The 20,865-nt window shown below is 45.4% G+C and overlaps 1 protein-coding gene across 2 annotated transcripts in view; it reads right to left on the minus strand.

Annotated features, from left to right (window-relative positions):
• Positions 1–10,473: 10,473 nt before the first annotated feature.
• Positions 10,474–20,865, minus strand: part of bach2b (BTB and CNC homology 1, basic leucine zipper transcription factor 2b) — a 402,051-nt gene continuing 391,659 nt past the window's right edge. For both annotated transcript variants that reach the window (XM_072499499.1, XM_072499498.1), the window contains one exon: positions 10,474–19,446. In XM_072499499.1, the coding sequence (XP_072355600.1) occupies positions 18,961–19,446 (486 nt within the window). In that variant the 3' untranslated portion in view covers positions 10,474–18,960. The remainder of the gene's footprint in view (positions 19,447–20,865) is intronic.

Raw genomic sequence — 20,865 nt, forward strand, 5'->3', positions numbered from 1 at the left:
TATTGTCGCTGGACTAGTATTCCAGAGACTTGCAACTCGAGCTTCTTAATCTTTCTAACCCTGCCGCTATGTCTTGGTCCATTCCTAAAATCCACAGTGGAAGTGGAGGCAGCCGGCTGTTTGTCACATCCTATCGTTTGCGATGACCTTGACAGGCCTTCTCTGGAAAGAAGAGACCTGGAGGGTCCTGGCCTGATTTAGGAGTCCTGCCATGTGCTGTGCCACCCTCCTCAGCCTGTGGAGCTGGAGATGAAGCAGTCACAGGAAGCGAGGATTTGGATGGACGGGACACTCCTGCGCTCACCTGGGTGGATGGCCCCCAGGAGTTCATCAGCTGCTCCTCCTCTCTATGAGTGCACCAGAGCCCCTAGATTCCTCGTTGGGATAGAGGGGCAACTGGAGTGAGCTTGAGAAGCCCGACCATTCTCTGGCAATGGCCCTGAAGGATTCCAGCAAGTGCCTGCACCATGGAGTGCCTGTCCTACAGCAGTGCAGGATCAAAGTCTTGCACCAAGATCTCCATGGCAGCCACCACCCTAGCTGTGTTGACCTTGTTGCGTTGCAATGTCAGCGCAATTGCCTCAGACATAAGGTGGACAGACTCCTCCATGCAGCCTTTCAATCCAAGGAGTGTGCCAGACACCCCTTCCTGATTTTCCCCAAGTTTGCCTTTGGAGCTCCTGGAACTGTTGTACGACCGAGTCTAGAGGCACGGCATCTGACTGGAACTTAGCTGATTCCTGGCCTCCTGCAATCTGCCATGTGCTGGTACCCTGGGAAACCCCTGCCTCTGTGGATCTGCTTGTGAACCAGGCTCCATTGAGGAGTGCGACTGGTGGAAGGTGTGGGTGAGTAATATGATGGTTCTTCGATATCAGAATCTCTCCTCTATGCTGTTGTTGGGGTTGGAGTGGAGGTCCTGGCTGGTGGACTTCCTGGACTGCTTCCCAGGTGTGCCTGTGAAAGAAAGGAGAGTCATTAGTGCATGGCAGGGGCCATTAGAAATAGGGAACTTGGCTCACAGCATTGTTGCCCGACGGATGTTGTAGTGCTGGATTCTCACTTGTTTTTTTTTACCGCCGACCTCATCATCAGTATAGGAGCAGTCAATGTCCTCCCAGCCAACTGGATGGCTCCGTCCTCAAAGTCCGTGAGGACATTCCGTTCTGGCATCCTTCCACGTGTCTGGAATCTTTCCCTCTTGTTGTAAACCAGCTTATCCTGCATGTAAACAGATGGAGAGAGGAAGCAGAGTGCATTCCAGGGCAGATGATAATGATGCCTGATATTTGTGGAAGGTGAGCGTTATCATCAAGGTGATGCGGACACAACCTGCACAGGTGGTGAGTGTGTGAGTTGAGAGTGAGGAGTGGCTTACCCTGCAAAACTGAGGACATTCATTCTTTTGCGGCACTGGATGGTTGTCCTCTTCTGCAGGGCATTGGCAATCACGACCGGTGCCACTGCCTTCCATGCTGTGTTGGTGACCTTGTTGGTTGACTTTCTTCCTGGCCGCAGGTACAGTACATCATGCCGGGCCTCCACTACATCGAGCAGTCTCTCCAGGGAGACATTCCAAAACTTAGAGGTGGACTTCCTGCCAGCCATCACTTTCCGGTGACCTACGAACTTTGGCTGGTGTGTGATGGAGTGGCCTTAAAATGTGGCGCCCCGATAAGTGCAGCACTGAGGTGATGGTGGGGTGGGTGAATCAGAGGCCTCCCCATCAGCGATACGGTGCAGAACCTGTGGATTAAAAGTTTTGGCATTCAGCACCGCACTATACGACGGGAAAAGCCGGCATTTCCGTCGGCAGGCTCAACGCCGTTTTCTCCGCCCGCCATTGGCCTTTGCTGAATTCTGGGAAAATCTTGCCCTACGTCATCATCAAGCCCACTTTGTCACTTGATATAGTTCATGACTCAAGGAGCACCTGTTCACTCATCAACCTTCTGCTTCCTTTTTAATGTAAAAGCAATATGTTCTGGTTAATACCGAGGTCAGGCAGATGGCATGACATGCAAATAATACCAAAAATGACTTAACAGAAATAGCTCACAGACCAAAAAAGGAAAGTTTATAAACAAATACCTACTGCTGCCATCTCATGTGCTTCAATTTCAGTCGCATATTTTCACAAAAACAATGAGGTCTGAAATGTGTTTGAATGAAGCCCGTCACGCAGTTTATAATAACAGTTATTGATGTGGCTGCAACATCAAACATGAACCCTGGTAAGGCCGGTTCCAAATCCATCCAAAGAAAACTTAAAGACAAGTGTTAACACATTCATGCACATTGTAAAGAACTTTGCACAAAATCTCTGCTAAAATTGATCAGAAACACAATATTTAATAAATGTGTTCTTCATGGTTATGGCCGAGGTTGGTTTAGGAATACCAGCTGATTGTTCGGTTCTTTTAACACCAAATGTAATTATTCACTGGCAAATCAGTTATTATACCAATTTCAAATAGAAAATACATAATAAAATGACAATTGCGTCTACATCTGAAACCAGACATCAATGGAATAAATTAAAATGGTGATAGGCCATATAGGAATATCATCAGAAAGCACATTTTAGTCACAGTTGGGGCTGAGTTTTACAATCCCCTGCTGTCAGGTCTGCAGGCCCCCCTGTAGGGTGGCCCTACAATTTCCCAGGTAGCCTTCCCACCTGCCCTAACCAGCCCACAATTCACTAGGGGTGGGCAAGCACGGCCTAGGTTGGCCTGCTCTTGCCCCGCGGGACCTTGAAGTGGGAAATTAATGACCATTTAAGGTACTGTTTCCCTCCAGGCCTCAATTTTGAGGTTGGTGAGAGGAGTTTAGAGATGGGGAGGAAGAGATGCCTGGCAAATTACCGTGCTCAGGTGTCCCCTTTTCCACATTGGGCACCTCAGCCCCCTCAATGTCTGCCCCCGAGGGTGCTCCCTGCACTTCCTGGCCTCGCCATCAAGAACCCACCCCTCTTTCCACACCCCGCCATGAGATCACCCATACTTAATGGGTCTTGGACTCCAGGGGCGCAATTCTCCGACCCCCCACCGGGGCGATCTGGCCCCGGGGGGTGCCCCCACGGTGGCCTGGCCCACGATCGGGGCCCACCGATCCGCGGGCAGGCCTGTGCCGTGGGGGCACTCTTTTCCTTCCGCCTTCGCCATGGTCTCCACTATGGCGGAGGCGGAAGAGACCCCCTCCACTGCGCATGCACGGGGATGCCGTGAGCGGCCGCTGACGCTCCCGCGCATGCGCCGCACGGCAAAGACATTTCTACTCCCATCATCCTTGTAGGCAGCATGTTCCAGGCCATAACCACTCACTTTGTTTTTAATTAAAATCCCTCTCATCCATCTGTCTCTCCCCGAACGGGCACCGGAATGTGGCGACTAGGGGCTTTTCACAGTAACTTCATTTGAAGCCTACTTGCGACAATAAGCGATTTCTTCTTCTTCTTCTCTTGCCCTAAACCTTAAATCTGTGTACCCTTGTCCTTGTACCAACCACACATAGAATTTACACTGCACCTGTCCTTGGAAAGAGCACCCTACTTAAGCCCACATCTACATCCTATCCCTGTAACCCTACCAAACCTGTTTGAACACTAATAGCAATTTGAGCAATCCACCTAACCTGCGCATCTTTGGACTGTGGGAGGAAATTGGAGCACCCGGAGGAAACCCACGCAGACACGGGGAGAAAGTGCAGACTCCGCACAGACAGTGACCCAAGCCCGGAATCGAACCTGGGACACTAGAGCTATGAAGCAACAGTGCTAACCAGCTTTTCTTTACCTGTCTTTTTCTGAGACAAACCAATCAATAAATAACAAATAATTATCCACTAATAATTAGTGGATAATTTATACAAATCTGATTGCTCAGATAGAAAAGAACCAGATGTTATGAAATGTAATTATCAAACATCCTGAATTTTAATCAGGGTGAACATGATTATTATATAGCCTAGAGGCATACAGGATTAAAATAAATAATGTTGAAAACCTAAAAGCGTCTTTTTCCCTACATGGCGACAGTTATTGGAACCACGACACTCAGATGTAGGCAGGGAAAGGCTGAGAGAATTGAAGCGCATTAGGATAAGTCTGTTCTAACATGGTGTTAGGAACTGGTGTTTATCTTGCCGATGGGTAGGAATTCCTCTTGGGCAGTTGAGGAAAGTAAGCAGTATGGCATCAGGTGCTCTTTATATGCCTCATCCAGTTTTCGAAAAAATAGATAAGCAATTCTTTTTTGATTATAATCGGTAGAAAACCTATACATTGCCCCCCCAGAATTTTTCACATTTTCACTCAGGCCTCCTCATAGTTTTTCCTTTATTTTTCAGCTTGAATGAAGGGCTTTTGGTAAGGGTCTGCATGGCAGCCAGACATAAGTGCTGATTGGATCTAGGCAAAATGGCAATTTGGATCCAAAATTAGTTCAAGAGACAGGAAGCAAAGGATAATAGTCATTGGATGATTTTATCACTGCTAAGGCTGTTTCCAGTGAGGTTCCGCAGAACTCAGTTCTCGATCCCTTGCTCTTTGTGGAATATGTATTTGGTTTGGATGGTAGATCAAGACAGCAGATACAAAAATTGGCTGTGAAGAATTGGCAATGAAGAATCGGAAAATACCAATGGATTAGTCAGATGGGAAGAACAGGTGGTAAATGGAGTTCAATCAGGAGAAATGTGAGGTAATGCATTTTGGAAAGGCTCACAAGGCCAGGGAATACAATAAGTTGCAGCATACTGAGAAGTGCAGAGGAACAGAGGGACCTTGGAGTTTATGTCCACAAATCCTTGACATTAGCTGGACAGGTAGATAAGGTGGTCAAAAACGGATACTGGATACCTGCCTTTGTTAGCCAAAGCACAGGATATAAGAGCTCCAAGGTTGTGCTGGAATTATATAAAACACAATTTTGCATACAGTTCACATGATAGGAAATATGTGATTGCCTAGAAAGGGTACAGAGAAGATTCATGAGAATCACCATGGCATGGTGGCACAGTGGTTAACACTGTTGCCTCACAGTGCCAGGGCCCGGGTTCAATTACAGCCTCGGGTCACTTTCTCCCTGTATCTGCGTGGATTTACCCTGGGTTCTCCGGTTTCATCCCATGGTCCAAAGATGTGCAGGTTAGGTGGGTTTGATCACTCTTAATTGCCACTTAGTAGCCAAAGGTTAGGTGGGGTTACTGGGTTATGGGGATAGGATGGAGACCTGGCCTAGGAAGGGTGGCTTTCCAATGGTCGGTGCAGACTCGATGGGCTGAATGGCCTCCACTGAAGGGATTCTATGTTGTCTGGACTGGAGAATTTTAGCTATCAGAAAAAGTTGGATAGGCTAGGATTGTTCTCTGTAAAGTAGAAATCCTCATTACACTTAAAGATATGTACATGAAGTGCCAATAACCTATGATGCTGCGGGCAAAGTTGGAAAGCTGGGTTAGGCTGAATGGCTACTTGTTGGACAACACAGATACAATGGGCCAAATGGCCTCCTCCTGTACTGTAAATGTCTGTGAATTGTCCTAGACAACACACAATCTAGGTTGACACTCAGGTGCAGCCTTGAGGTTGTGTTGCATTGTTCAAGGTGCCATCTTTCAGGTGAGCTGTTAAACTAAGGTCCTACCTGCTTATTCAGTTGTAAAAGACCCCATGATACAAACCAAAGAAGACTAGGAACTTCCCCTGGTGTCCTGGCCAATATTCTTTGCTGACCCAACACTTACAAAATATTTTGCTTGTGCAACTTTTGTTTAAAATTGTTCACAGGATGTGGGCATCACTGGCAAAGCAAACATTTATTGTACTACAATGTTTTTGTCCCTCATACTTGTCTTTCAAATCCCCCCCCCCCCTCTCCACCGGCCACACTCCCTCCCTTACCCCTTCACTGTGGTTCCCAGCCCCTCCTTGTATTTATTGGGACATTGTTTGCCTTTTGCCGGACAATTTCTTTTACTGTGGGCGTGTCCACAGCATGTGCACATCATCACGCTCGGGACGTCATTTTCAAACAGGCCGCCGCCCATTGTACACAGTTTTCTCTGCTGTGACACAGCATTAATGGCGTCAGCCACGTTTCCTGATTTTGTGCTCTATTCTTGTGCCACGAACATTGCATATTCACTCGATGCCTGTTCACTGGCCTTGCACATATTAATCGCATCTTCAAGCAGTAAAACTGGTCATCTTAGCATTTTCGCGCGCAAACATTCAGCATTTATCCCGAACACAATTTGATCACGCAGCATCGAATCAGAGGCTGAGGAATAATTACAGGACTGCGTCGCAACTTTAAAGCTGTGATGAAGGAATCTACTGACTCTCCTCTTAACTGCAGCCTTTCTCTTAACATGTAGCGCTCATAGTATTTTTTCAGGATCATTAATATTTGTAGCATCATGTTGTATTTATTTTTATCCTCATCCCCACTGAATTCAAACGAATTATGAAGTTCTAGGGCGGGATTCTCCGACCCCCCACCGGGCCATAGAATTGCCGGGGGGTGGCGTGAATCCCGCCCCGACGCCGGCTGCTGGATTCTCCGGCGCCGGTTTTTCGGCGGGGCCGGGAATCGCGTTGCGCCAGTCGGGGGCCTTTGCCAGCCGCCCCCCCCTCCCCCCCCGTCAATGGCCGAGCGGCCGCCCGTTTTTGGCAGATCCCGCCGGCTATATTGCGCCAGGTCTGTACCGGCGGGACCTGGCTCTGTGGGCGGCCTGCGGAGTCCTCGTGGGGGCACGGGGAAATCTGGCGATCGGGGCCCACCAATCCATGGGCGGGCCTGTGCCATGGGGGCACTCGTTCCCTCCGCACCGGCTGGTGTAATGGTCCGCCATGGCCGGCACGGAGAAGAACCCCCCTGCAGATGCGCTGGGTTGACACCAGCAGACGCTGGTGCTCCCGCGTATTCGCCAACTCGCGCCGGCCGGCGGAGGCCGTTCGGTGCGGCGCCAAGCCCTTCGACGCCGGCTGGCAAGGTGCCAACCCGCCACCGCCGGCCTAGCCCCTGAAGGTGCGAAGCTTCCGCACCTTCCGGGCGGCCCGGTGACGGAGTGGTTCACGCCACTCCTCAGCGCCGGTACGGCCCGCCCCACCGATCAGGGGAGAATCCTGCCCCTAATGCTTGCGGTCCATCCAAATTTAACAGGAGTGCTATTTTCCTTTCGTCAGAAGCATTTCAAGCACGGGGGCAGAAAGGAAAACTTCAAACTGCTGTTTAAAGCCCAGTCCTCGCATAGTTTACAGTATGTCTTGAGGCTGTTTTGCCTCTCGAGACCTTCCATCATTTGATTAGTCTTCGTTGTAGATTTTGTCTGCGTTCTGTAGCTTCTATATTGCTTCTTCAATCTCATAATGCTATTCTTTCCTAATCTAATTGCTGTTGCTTAAAATAAATAGACTCCTGGTACCATGCGGAACCATTACTATTTAAAGTTTGCCACACCTGGTAACGTGGTGTTCTTTGTGTTGCTTATTTCACGATGGTTGGTATGGTGATCACACAGACCACAAAACAGCTTTAACTTAAACAAAGCTATAAATTTATTAACTCTACTAACTTGGATTCGACACCCACTCCTTAAGAATACACAGTTGATTAATAACATCCAAACTACACTCATCTTCAGCTAATCTCACTACTGGTTTAAACTATGATCTGCACTCACTTACACTATCTGCTCTTCTGACCTTCACTAGCACTCCTCCCCTAAGGCTTAGCATCACTGCCTTATATAGTTGTAACTGTAGCCCTCTCTAGTGGCTACACGCAACACTACATTAACCCTTGCAATGCTGATAGTTATACCACAATAGGGTTTTGAAGAGGGGGTGGTATCAACTCACCCATGCTGCCCGACCTTCTTGTGGTACTGGAGGCCAGTCCTTCTGGTCACGCTGCCCGAGTTTACAGCCACCGTTACTTCATCCCTGGCTGCCCTGTGTATCACGCTCTGGGACCCTCGAGGGAACAGGACATCCCTCCTGGCATCCAGGAGCCTCTCCAGGTTCACGCCTCCAAATCTCCATGGCTGCGAACTGAGTGGGGCTGCCTGACCTTGTTAGTGGGGGACTGGCGACGTGGTGCCGCCAAATCGGCAGGTGAGCTTTCATTTGTGGAATGAAGCCCGTGGGACCTCATTAAGTGGACCAATTAATGTTGAATAGTGTTGCCGGCCTCGCCAGGCCGAGTGCCAGGAAGCTCATGGCAGTTCCTGCTCGCTACAACACTTTGAAATCTTTCGAGAATCGCACCCATAGAAATGTTTTGGTTGAATCGTGGCCCAAAGATACTATTTAGCAGTCAGTTACTTGGAATTTTTCTTTATGCTTTCATGAGATGTGGGCAACATTGGCAGGGTCAGAATTTGTTGTCCATCCGCAATTGTCCTTGAACTGAGTGGCTTGCTGGGCCATTCCATGGGCAACTAACAGTCAACCATATTGCTGTGGATCTGGAGTCACATGTAGGCCAGACCAGGTAAGGGCCAAGAACTAGATGGGTTTAATGAAAATTGTGGGACTGTTATGGTCACCACAACTGAGTCCAGCTTTCAAATCCAGATTAATTGAATTTTTTAATTCTACCAGCTGCCGTGGTGGAATTTGCACCTGTAGTTAAGATATTGGAGCAGAATTAAACTATTGGCCTGTCGACTCTGCTCCGCCATTCGAGCATGGCTGATCTCATCCTGGCCTTAACTCCACCTTCCTGCCATTCTCCATCTTCAACCCATTACCAATTTAAAATCTAACTTCTCCTTAAATTTAAAAGCAAATTACTGCAGATGCTGGAAAAAAAGTAAAAATAGAAAATACCGAACAATCTCAGCAGGCCCGACAGCATTTGTGGAGAGAAAAGGGAGCTACCGTTTCAAGTCTGGGTGACTCTTCGTCTCGAAACGTTAGCTCCCTTTTCTCTCCACAGATGGGGTGGGGTTCTCCGACCCCTTGCCGGGCCGGAGAACCGCCGGGGGCTGGCGTAAATCCCGCCCCCGCTGGTTGCCGAATTCTCCGGCACCGGATATTCGGCAGGGGTGGGAATCGCGACGCGCCGGTTGCCTCCCCCCCCCCCCGGCGATTCTCCGGCCCGGATGGGCCGAAGTCCCGCTGCTGGAATGCCTGTCCCGCCGGCGAGAATCAAACCACCTCTCTTACCGGCGGGACAAGGCGGCGCGGGCGGGCTCAGAGATCCTGGGGGAGGCGCGGGGCAATCTGGCCCCGGGGGGGGGGGGTTCCCCCATGGTGGCCTGGCCCGCGATCGGGGCCCACCGATCCACGGGCGGGCCTGTGCCGTGGGGGCACACTTTCCCTTCCGCCTTTGCCATGGTCTCCACTATGGCGGAGGCGGAAGAGACCCCCTCCACTGCGCATGCGCGGGGATGCCGTGAGTGGCCGCTGACGCTCCCGCGCCGCCCGGCAAAGTCAGTTTCGCGCCAGCTGGCGGGGCATCAAAGGCCTTTCCCGCCAGCTGGCGGGGCGGAAATCAGTCCGGCGCGGGCCTAGCCCCTCAAGGTTAGGGCTCGGCCCCTCAAGATGCGGAGACTTCCGCACCTTTGGGGCGGCGCGATGCCAGACTGATTCGCGCCGTTTTTGGCGCCGGTCGGCGGACATCGCGCCGATTGCTGAGAATCTCGCCCATGATATCAGACCTGTGGAGATTGTCCAGTATTTTCTGTTTGCTTACTTAAATTTACTCACTGTGCCAGCATCCACCACACTCTGTGATAGCGAATTCCAGATTCACAAACCTTTGGGAGAAGCAGTTTCTCAACAACTCCGTTTTAATTTTTAAAAATAAATTTAGAGTACCCAATTCATTTTTTCCAATTAAGGGACAACTTAGTGTGGCCAATCCACCTACCCTGCACATCTTTTGATTGTGGGACGAAATCCACGCAAACTCCACATGGACATTGACTCAGAGCCGGAATCGAACCTGGGACCTTGGCGCTGTGAGGCAGCAGTGCTAACCACCGTGCCACCCCATTTTAAATTTGTTTCCTCTTATCCTAAGACTGTGACCAGAGCATTGGTCTGGGCCACTGGATAACTGTCTCGTGACTAGTCTAGCTGAGTTCTGTGGAAGGATCATTTGGACTCAAAACGTCTGTTTCTCCCTCCACTGATGCGGCCAGACTAGCTGTGTTTATCCAGCATTTTCTGTTTTTATTTCAGATTTACAGCATCCGTAGTTTTTTGCTTTTATTCATCACTGGATTACTAGTCCAGTGACATTACTACCATCCACCCACCAACTCTGAAAAATGAGCCGTTATGGTTGACGAGCTGCTTCATTGAATAGTGTTTGTAAGAACACTGCAATTGTAAAGTTAGCTGGATTAGGTGCACAAGTACCTAAAGAAGCTGGAGCCAAGATTGTCGCTGCTATTTCTGCAGAACAGTTACACCAGCATATAACACTGGGACAGTTTTCTTAAATAACTGGATCATTTAAAACAAAAGTGTGTATCTTTTTAATTGAGTGTATGTTAATTTACTCATGGTTGGATTGTGTCCATGAACTGGCCAACGTCAATTACAATACAATACACTTAACATACAGAACTCTTTTATGCTATGCAATGATATGTCATTTATTTGAACAGAAATAATGTCAAGACAAATATTTTTAACACTAGCAGTTCAACCGAATGAAGGTTTTTTTCACAATACTGTATTTACACTGTGAGTTTTTTTTAAACTTCATTCCAACATTTTTTTCTTTAACAAAAAAGGAAGCTTTTACACCTATCTGATAATGACAGTAAAAACACCATAAAGAACAGTCACCTGGGATAAAAATAACTCAACTACAAGCTTCAGACCCAAAACGTTCAAATGATACCATGAATCTATTTACTACATTTATCCCACACAGAATTTGTGTAAAAAGTATGTAGAAAAAACACCTGATGATAACAGTCGTTGACCAAGTATGAGAGGTACGGATCAATATACAGGTAGATACATGTCACTCGAGAATATCTCTCGCTGCGAGACGGGTTGACTTACTCCCCCCGCCCCATATGCACTATTTCCATCCCATCATGAATATGGCCTCCAGAATATTCCATGTTACATAAGGCAAGAGTGAAGGTGCATTTGATTCCAATATGATTCTGGAACAAACTGTCTGTGATACAATGGGGCTCCTCAGTAACACATTCTGTGGACCATTTGCTTTAAAATCACTTCACCTGTTATTCAAAACTGGATATAAATTCAGCAGTTGTGTATTTCTCTACATTAAATAATAGATATTTAAATTAGCAATGCATTTTATCACACCACATTAAAGTTGGGGATGAAATTATCCCTACTATCAAAAAAGTTATTTTAAAAGCAACAAATTTACACTGAATTGCCATCGTATAAACAACAATTACAAAATGTTTTGGCGAGATGAACAGGGCATTCATAATGGATGAAAAATTGCAGCAATGTCACTTGGTAGTGACAGTACTTGTTTTGTGATGGAAAAACTATCTAATGTAACTGTTGCTTTGGAGCAAAAGCATTATTGCCAACCTCATTAACAAATCCAGGAGGCATTTATTCTCCTAAGAACATGTGATTTTGTTTGGTGCAGCACCATTATCAAAGAAAAATCAACAAGCAGCACTTCACTTAGAAAATGACACTTACTATAATACTTGTCAAGCCAAAGAAATAAGATTTCCCATGGTTTTTACCCCCTCATGTATCCCTTTTGCTATTGTCTGAATTTACCGGTTTTAAATACTGAGCTGGTAAATGATACATGTGTGTGCGTAGTGGTATTTGAACATCTGATTACAACCTTACACTGACTTCCATTTACCCAATGGGTACTTTGTAAACTTCCTTGAACTGACAGGAACCGGAATTCAAATTGTTGGTCGAATCATAAGATATCCAACCATTTTAATGTTGCTGTTATTGTTTGGGTAGCTGATCTACACACGTGATGTAGCCTCATTAAATGTATTCAAAGTACCATACAGGATAGGAGCCTTGCTGAATTTTAATAAGCTACCGAGCAGGGCATCTGCTCCACGGCAGCTGATAAGTCTTATGGGAAAGAAATGGAGGCCCTGTAAGCTAATTGTCAGACGTTTGCTTTGGTGGACCTGTTGACATCCACCTGGAATTGCACCCCACTTCATGGCTGCTGGCCTCGGAGTCATCTCAACTGCAAGGATCAGATATGTACTTATTGAGTGTTGAGTGCACTGCTAGGATGCAGATGATGCCAAGCCAGTAAATTGGCTCCTGCAACTCCCAGGTTAGCATCCCACGTTTCCTGTTGGCTTCCCATGAGGAGTTACAATTTCCCCTTTGGAGTGTAAATCACGCCAGTTCTAGAAAGAACACAGTAAATGCTGAAGTAATTTTAAAAAAAAGGAAATGTTGAAAATAGAAACAGAAAACGCTCAAAGGACAATGAAAGTTGTTCGGCATCTGAAAAATCGATTCAAATTTTGCCTGTGACCATTAAACAAGTCGGAATAGATGAGGCCATTTTATAGGACTATAGACTAAAAGAGAACAAGAGCTTGAATATAGAAGCACAGAAAGACTTATGGAACAGAATGAGGCCATTCATCCCCATGTGTGCATGCTGGATGAAGAGGGCCTATCCAGAGTTACCCCATCTTCCAGCTCTTGGTCCATAGTCTTGTGGGTTACAGCATCTCAAAAGTGCTTTTTCAATGTGATGAAGGTTTTTATTTCAATCATCCTTTCAAGCAGTGAGTTTCAGGGTTTTTTTCTACCCCACATGACTGCTGGATTCTTTGGATGGCAAAGTTAATTCGGATGGAGTGTTAATTTGCTGAAGACTGGATTTCCTTCCCTACACTCGAAAAGAAGTCCCACCTCAGAGAGCCAGTCAGTTTGATTGGCCTACAGTACCAACAGTGTCACCTGGACCGGTCACCACCGCTGAAGTGATAGGTAGTCCGGTGATTCAAAGGTCCAGGAGCTCAGGACCAGGTAATTTCAGGGATGGGTGAAGGGAGCTTGCAGCAGAAAGGCTGGGCTGGATGGGTGTGTGTTTGTGTGGGGAGGGGATCCGATTAGGAAAGGGTGCAAATGAGAGAGGTGCTTTTCCTCCCTGGGGCCTGAGGAAGATAACCTGCCCCAGTCTCCCACCTCCTTTTGCTGGTCTCAAAGTTGCAACCAGGTGAGAAGAAGTCCTTAACTGGCCATTAATTGACCAATTAGTAGGGCCTGAATTAGGCAATGGCAGGTGTGCCACCCCTGTAAATTTCACACCGGTTGGAGGTGGGTGATTAAGTGGAGGGCAGGCCACCCAGGGACTTTTACAGGCTGTCTACCTCCAAACCCACTGGTGTGGCCCCATACATTTCTGTTTGATAACTGCACTGTGGTGCCTATTTTTATTTCAGTTTAATGTTGTTTCTATGTTTGGATACATTAACCAGTATCTCGAAAGCACCACATGTTGACTGTTAGGGAGTTGGAATGTGAATCACACTGTTCGAGAGACCACATGTCATACTATTGGAATCAGACTATTCTTATTTTGTCCACTTGAAACAACTTGTATTTATTTAGCACCTTTAACATAGTAAAATGGCACAAGGCAACAATGAGAACAGGTAATGTTGTGACGGTAGTCTGAGGTTTTGCTTGATGGGAGCCTCAGGAGGCCTTTGCACAACAATTAATCTCTTGTGATCCTAAATTAAATCCCACAGAGGCCTGTGAGAACCTGTGACCTTTTTCAGTGAGGCATCTATATCCACTTTTAAACAGCCAGAAAAGGTGACATTATACTTATTTTTCATTTTATATTAGCATATTTACTGGCTGATGTTCTAAAGGGTAATTTCAAAGATCAACTTTCACAAATCAGAACCCCTTTTATGTCAGTTGGTTGCAAAGAATTTTCAGCACCTTTGTCAGTGTCTATTGATTTTTGAATATAACCAATGAGATTGATGACATCATCAGGGTATATGCTCAGAGTGGTTACTGAGGTTGACTGCAAGGAAGTTGAATTAACATTAACAAGGACACAAACTCATGAATGATTCACTATCATTAAACTCTTAGCACTGCTGACTTTGCCAAACTTAGCTGATATTGAGTTCCACTGTTTGCACTTCCTGGAAATTCTCAAATATCCAAGTTTCACCAGTCATTCTGCTGATGTGATTGGGTTAAAATTCAATAAACCATCCCAGAAGCTGGACTTTAAAATGCAACTTGTGATTGATTGAGAGCCAATTTGAAATTATGTGGTCCAAACGCTGAAGTGTAGACAGTGGTTTGGCAGAGGCAGGTGAAATAAAAATGAACAGATTTGTGCAAAAACAAAAGTATAAAAGATATTAGAAGATAAACATGTGAAATGAAGATTTTAGAACACCACTTAACATTACAGCTAAAGATACTGCAAATTCTGCAGTACAGATCATGATATGATTTTGGTACCACAGAATGCTGAGACGCAGCTTTACAAATAATGAACCCGAAGTGCAAAATACTCATGAGAACCTGGACTTTTGGTGCTAATTCAGCTCAGTCACATTATTAGACTGAGTAGCTATTCAAATCCAATGAATTTGATGTCCACCAGCACAGGTGTATTCCTTTAAATGGGACTACTTCATGAATTTGCATATCATGCTTGCATACAGGAGGCATTCAAATATTCTGCACATTTATTCCAATTTTTAAAGATATAATGAATTGCTTAAGTAAATATGACTGTCACGCACTGCTTTAGCAAAACATTGCCATTCATTTTTGTTCCCTTATTCACTGGTGGAAATTGCCTTCATAATAAGATACGGCTCCACAAGTGGCCATCATTCATAGCTGAGCCTCAGCAGTGATCATATCCTAATCCATATGGATACAATAGAATTGCTGCATACCAATCAGCACTGATATTCCAGGTTCAGTTTCCTTCTTTAATCTAGGAGCACTGAAGTTATCTTTAGTTTCCTGGTCAGTGTCCCAGCTAAGATAATGGGCGGGATTTACCGAGCAACCCACTGCATATTTTTTGGCGGCGGAGGCAACCTGCCAGCAGGATATTCTGGTCCCGCCGTTGTCAAAGGGATTTCCCGTTGACTGCAACCCTCGTCGCCGGGAAACCCATGCGCCGTTGGTGGGACCGGACTATCCCGCCAGCGTGAACAGTCGGTAAATTCCGCCCAAAGTCACTCAGACTGAAATTTTGTGTTCAATTTTTAAAAATGTTTTCATGGTAAGACTGTATATTCGGGAAGATGGTGGAATCTGAAATTTCAAATAATAAATTAAAAATTCTGAATGGTATGAAGAATTGGGTCCAGCACTTTTAGTAGGACAATTTCTCAAAAAATTGAATATAATACTTTGGTCAGTTTATGAATGCAAAAATCTTGGTGAAGTATATTATCCATTGCAGATCAAAGAAAAGACAGTCTATTAGCTTTTTTGACAGTAGAAATACAGGTGTTTCAAAAGAGGAGCAACAACTTAATTCCAATTTTTATGAACAGCTGACTGACTATACAGTATACCTAAAATCAGGTATTTGGCCATGAATCCTGTAGAAGCTAGTTTTACTGTTCAGTAAGATAGAAATCTCATTGTTCTTGTCAGAAAGACTTTGATATATTGACTGCTGTTTTGGGGATAAGCACAAACAAATTGAAGTTCTTCACAAGGATACCTAATTAATAAGAATTTGTTAGGGAACCTATAGTTCCCTGCTGTTTTTCTATGGCAACGCCTCGGTCAATCAGTCAACTTGCCAACCAGTCAGTACTCTTTTCTCCTGTAGTATAAATTGTTGCGATCATTTGAAATTTGGCATTCTTGTGTTTATCCTGATGAGTGCAAGACGAAAAGCTTTAGCATCATGTCTCTCTTTCAGCAATGTTGAGAATTATGTTGGACTGAGTACAGCAGATATTATGTCTCCAAAATCTTACAATATTTACTTTTATGGAAAACAGTATTAAACTACTTTGAGGGCAAGACATGATGGAAAAAATTTGGTCTGTTCCAGAATCAACTTGAAATAAAAGAAGGCACCTTTAGATTATGAACAGAAATACCTAATCTGACTTCTATAGCTAACTTGTCAACAATATATAACTAAATGAAATGAGGTTGTCTGGGTACTGTGTAATACAAGAACACTCGGGAGATAAATAATATGTCCCGTTAATCACCTGATAACAGTTTTGTTCGTAACAGGATTCAGCATAGCAACAAAAAAAGTACATGTTATATAATCAATTAAGCAAATATGCAAACGGTTTACTGCTAAATTATGGATACTAAGCTTAACTTTCCTGAAGCATAGAAAATGCTGTTTGAGCAGTGGTTTGAAATGTACGAGTTTGACCATGGATTTTTATCGTTCATATTTCCTTTTTTTGGAAACTGGAAGTGTTGTCCAGCATTAGTGACTGCTAAACACACCTAGCTGCATCAGAAACAAAAGTTGTGTTCAAATAAAACTTGATAATGTGAAAACTGACACTTGCAAACATGGGTCAGGACAAAGGGATATTTGATTACTTTCAAGAAAACCAGGTTATTTTATGAATATGCGAATAAAAATTTTAAATACAGTGCTCAGGATTTTCCAATTATGTTTGGAGTTATATTTTAACAGCTGCAAGTTTATGGACTAAAGAATAACAACAGCTACTTGGTATAACTTATGTTAGCATCAGCTCTGAACATGCAATGCAAATTAAGTTCCACATATTTATTTCCAAATTTGACCCTGAGGGAAGTGATACTTTTTTAAAAAATCATTCCAATTGGTTTCTAATCTTTTCCTCTCCAAGCTTTAACTACCTGGTGTTCTGCACCTCAGCTACTTGAGACTTGGAGGGGCTGTTCCTTTCAGTCGCAAGAAGTTGATTGTACTGCACATCAATGTACATTATCAATTCTACCCAACTTGGTGCTCTTACAATTGAGGCCAGCTGGAAGGGATAACTTGTCTTTTTTGCACTGTGTTCATTAGGTTAGGGTCAGACCTGGGAAATGGAATGCTTTATTACTTTGCAGAGATGGCGCCAATTTCTCCGATAACTTCCTTTACCACTACCATGCATTTGTATCCTGCTTTTCATGTCCCCAGGACGTCCCAAAGTGCTTTATATCCAATGAAGTATTTTGTTGGAAGTGTATTTGCTGTTGTAATGCAAGAGGGAACAACTTAATTTATGTTACTTCTATGTATTCAAAAGTGAATTAGCTGAATTAGGGCTGATTACTAAGTCGTCTGTTGTCACTGGGTTTGATTAATAGCAAAGACAAAAGTGTCACCTGGTTCACTTGAATGATCATGTAAGAACTGCAAATCTAACAAGCGGGTGACAGCTCTGTCTACAGAGGGTTTGTGCAGTGAGTTTACTGTGCCATCGGATGAGAGTTAACAGGGGCGTCATTCTCCGCCGGCGGGAGTCTCCGTTCTGCCGGCACCGGGGGGTTTCCCGACGGCGTGGGGCTGCCCCACAATGGGAAACCCCATTGACCGGCCGGTGTTACGGAGACTCCCGCCGGCCGGTCGACGCAGAAATGTGGCGGGGCGGGTAGGAGAATTTCGCCCCAGATCTGTACTCCAGGTTGCCCACATTGTGGTTACGTAATCATCCCTCAAATGACTGGGTAAGTGGCTGTAGAGGGAAGGAGGGAGAATTTGAACGGTCATTTGGGGGATCTCCATCATACACACTTAGCAAGAAAGTGGCAATGGCAGGGATGTTAGAAATGTATGAAATTAAAAGGGATGCAAAAAAAAAATTATAAGTTTATAATTTAAAAAAGGTTTGCACATTAAAAAGTTAGATTCAATGGCTCACACATTTATGTCCATCCAGTTCAGTGTTTAACCCATTCTCCAAGCAGAAGTTTATTTTACGATAATTTAAAACCATCATTAAGAGTTAAAAATGGAAATATTGTTGAATATCAAGAGCTCAATTTACAAAAGTTGGTATTGGTCATTCTACACTATTTGTAAGCACGTTAGCTGTTAAAGCCTGTAGGTATTAGCTGTCAGTATTTGCTTAGGTACAGAAGGTACACGGCCTAACAATATCTTTCTGAATACCTCCTCTTTTTTTGTTTGAACCACAAGTCTGCAGTGCACCAGGTAGAAAAGCAAAAAAAAAAGTGACAGAGTGCAAGTGGCAGTTTTGACCATCATTGTTTTACATCAGCAATAAAAACAAATCTTCCCTGCTCAAAAGGCACCTTTCAAAGCAGTGCCAGAGATGTCTTATCATTTAAATTTACATCAAATACACATCAAATTATTATTATTTTTCCTTACAAAGAAGTACAAAGAAAGTCATATTGCTCAAGTGTGAAAACTGAACTGTCTAAATTCTTAAAAGTTTCGGTCAGATTCTGCAGAAGGTAAAATGGGAATGTTGTAACCAGATACTTTGTACAATCCAGACGGAGAGTTCCAGTATTCTAATGATTAAAGCAAAGGATGCAGGATTGGTTACTGTATAGATGTAGATGAAAAACCATCTCTAATGTGTACTGAGTTCTGTCGAATATTCAGAAGATTTCCTGAGTTGGTGTGTGACATGGGCCACCGAGCTTGCTGAAAGACTACTGAACTATTTATTGGGTCCTTCAAGGTAAAATGGATTGTTATCTGACCCATTTCCTTTTGAGAATGAAGGCTAAAATCCTAATAACAATAATTAATAATCATAACAAAATAACAGCGTCATCACTGTCAAGTTCCCTGCACAAGCAAGGTATAGCACCATTGAGGATAAACCTCAGTTGTTCTGAGGAGTAATACCTAGACAGAGTATTGCTGCAGTTTAAGACTGTTGTAGTGTGCATCAAAGAGAAAAAACATCAACAGATGAATTTTGCCTGCATCCTGATTAAGTGAACCTCCTGCTTACTTTAAGGGAAACAAAAAAAGTGGAAGGATTAAACAGTCACTAGGTGCAATCTTTCCTAGGCTGTTCATCAGTTGTACATTTATCAGTCATTTCCTGGCAGAAATCTACCGTGACAGTTTGACTGCATTGTTCGAGTGAGGGCCCCCTTTCCGAGCACGTTCCTTGGTCGAGTAGCCCTTGCAGATTTCCTGACGTGCACATTTCTGCATTGTGGTGAGGTGACCACTGGTCTTGAAGCTGAGACCCTCCTTGCTCCGAGCAGCATTGCATACCATCTCCAACGGACTGTGTCTTCAAGAACTTCTGTTCTAATTCAGCGAGAGGCAGGGCGGTGCTACCGGTAGCTGCAGGTTCACCCATCGGCCTAAAGACTGGACAAAACTTGTGCAACGACTGTATCTGCTCTGGGTCTAACTGGACATCCCCACACACTTCTTGGCAAAGGCATGAGAAATTATCCCACAGTTCTCCCATACAAGCATTCAGCTGGTTCCTTTCTGTCAGCAGCTTCTCTTTTTCACACAGCTGGGAGAAAAACAGAAAAATGACAAGTTATGTAATGTAGGCTCTTAATAGTACTTGTTGTGCTCCTCAAAGGAGAACATACTATTGCTGCACAATGTCCAGGAACGTATCACAAAACATAACCTGTAACCAAGAATTTGAAACTAAGATTTACGGTAAGCACACTGATTTGGTATTTTTCCAGGAAATAACATATTGAGGAATTAATAAATCAAGGTTCCTTCACTCATTATAATTCATACAGGTCGTGTCAGTGAGGGATGGTTAATCTCGTTCTGGCAAGCTTCTTCTCCTCCTCAGCATGTATCATCTTTTGGCATCTCCACAGTATTGTTTTGATACTCCATAGTATAGCTTTAAGAATTATGTTCTTGTAGCTTCGGGAAAAGAGAGAGAGATTGACGGAATAATTTTGGGAACGGGGCCATCACAGCTCCCTCTGTGCTCCAAAACCAGAAAATCCTTTGAGAGTTCTTTGGCTGAATGCATCATCTGACATGGCAGTGAGCTATACAGATCAAGAAGGCCTGAGGTTTGCTTTATGGTGAGTTAATTTGCCTCAGCAGGATAGCAGTGTGATTACTGGCTTCGCAGTTGGCACCCTGCGCTCAAGACTTGAGAAAAAACACTCACAGTTCCCTCGACTGCTGTCCAATGACTCTTGCTGAAAGTAAAAGTCTGTGGGCGTTAGACCCGGACAGATTGGGTAGGATTGCTTAACTGCAGGGTCAAAGCACCTATTTACACTTCAAGTTCACACAAGAATAGCCATTTGGCTACAGAGTGTGGTAATGTGGTAAACTTGTATATGTCTTATTATAAGCAGCAAACTGGGGCGCGATTCTCCACTCCCACGCCGGTTGGGAGAATTGCCTGGGCCGCCAAAATTTCCGGGGACGCCGGTCCGATGCCCTCCCGCGATTCTCCCCAGCGGCGGGAACGGCCCGGTCGAGTTTCGCGGGCCGCAGGCCGGAGAATCGCCGGGGACACCCAAAATGGCGATTCTCCGGCACCCCCGCTATTCTGAGGCCCGGATGGGCCGAGCGGCCTGGCCAAAACGGCGGGTTCCCCCCGGCGCCGTGTACACCTGGTCGCTGCAGTCGTGGGCGGTGCGTGAACGCTGGGGGGGGCGGCCTGTGGGGGGGCGAGGGGGGATCATGCACCGGGCTTCACCTGGAATGTGGGGTGGCCCGCGATCGGTGCCCACCGGTGCAAGATCCATCCCCCATCTTCTTGCGGGGCGGATTTAGAGAGGACGACAACCACGCATGCGCGGATGACGCCCGTTATGCGGCGCCGGCCGCGTCATCTATGCGGCGCCGTCTTTACACGGGCGACAAGGCCTGGCGCGGGTAGAAGACGCGGCCCCGATCCTGGACCATTGTCAGGGCCTGAATCGGTCGGGACCGGGGCCGTTCC

This window comes from Scyliorhinus torazame, chromosome 4, assembly GCF_047496885.1.
Source record: "Scyliorhinus torazame isolate Kashiwa2021f chromosome 4, sScyTor2.1, whole genome shotgun sequence".
NCBI classification, from domain to species: Eukaryota; Metazoa; Chordata; class Chondrichthyes; order Carcharhiniformes; family Scyliorhinidae; genus Scyliorhinus; species Scyliorhinus torazame.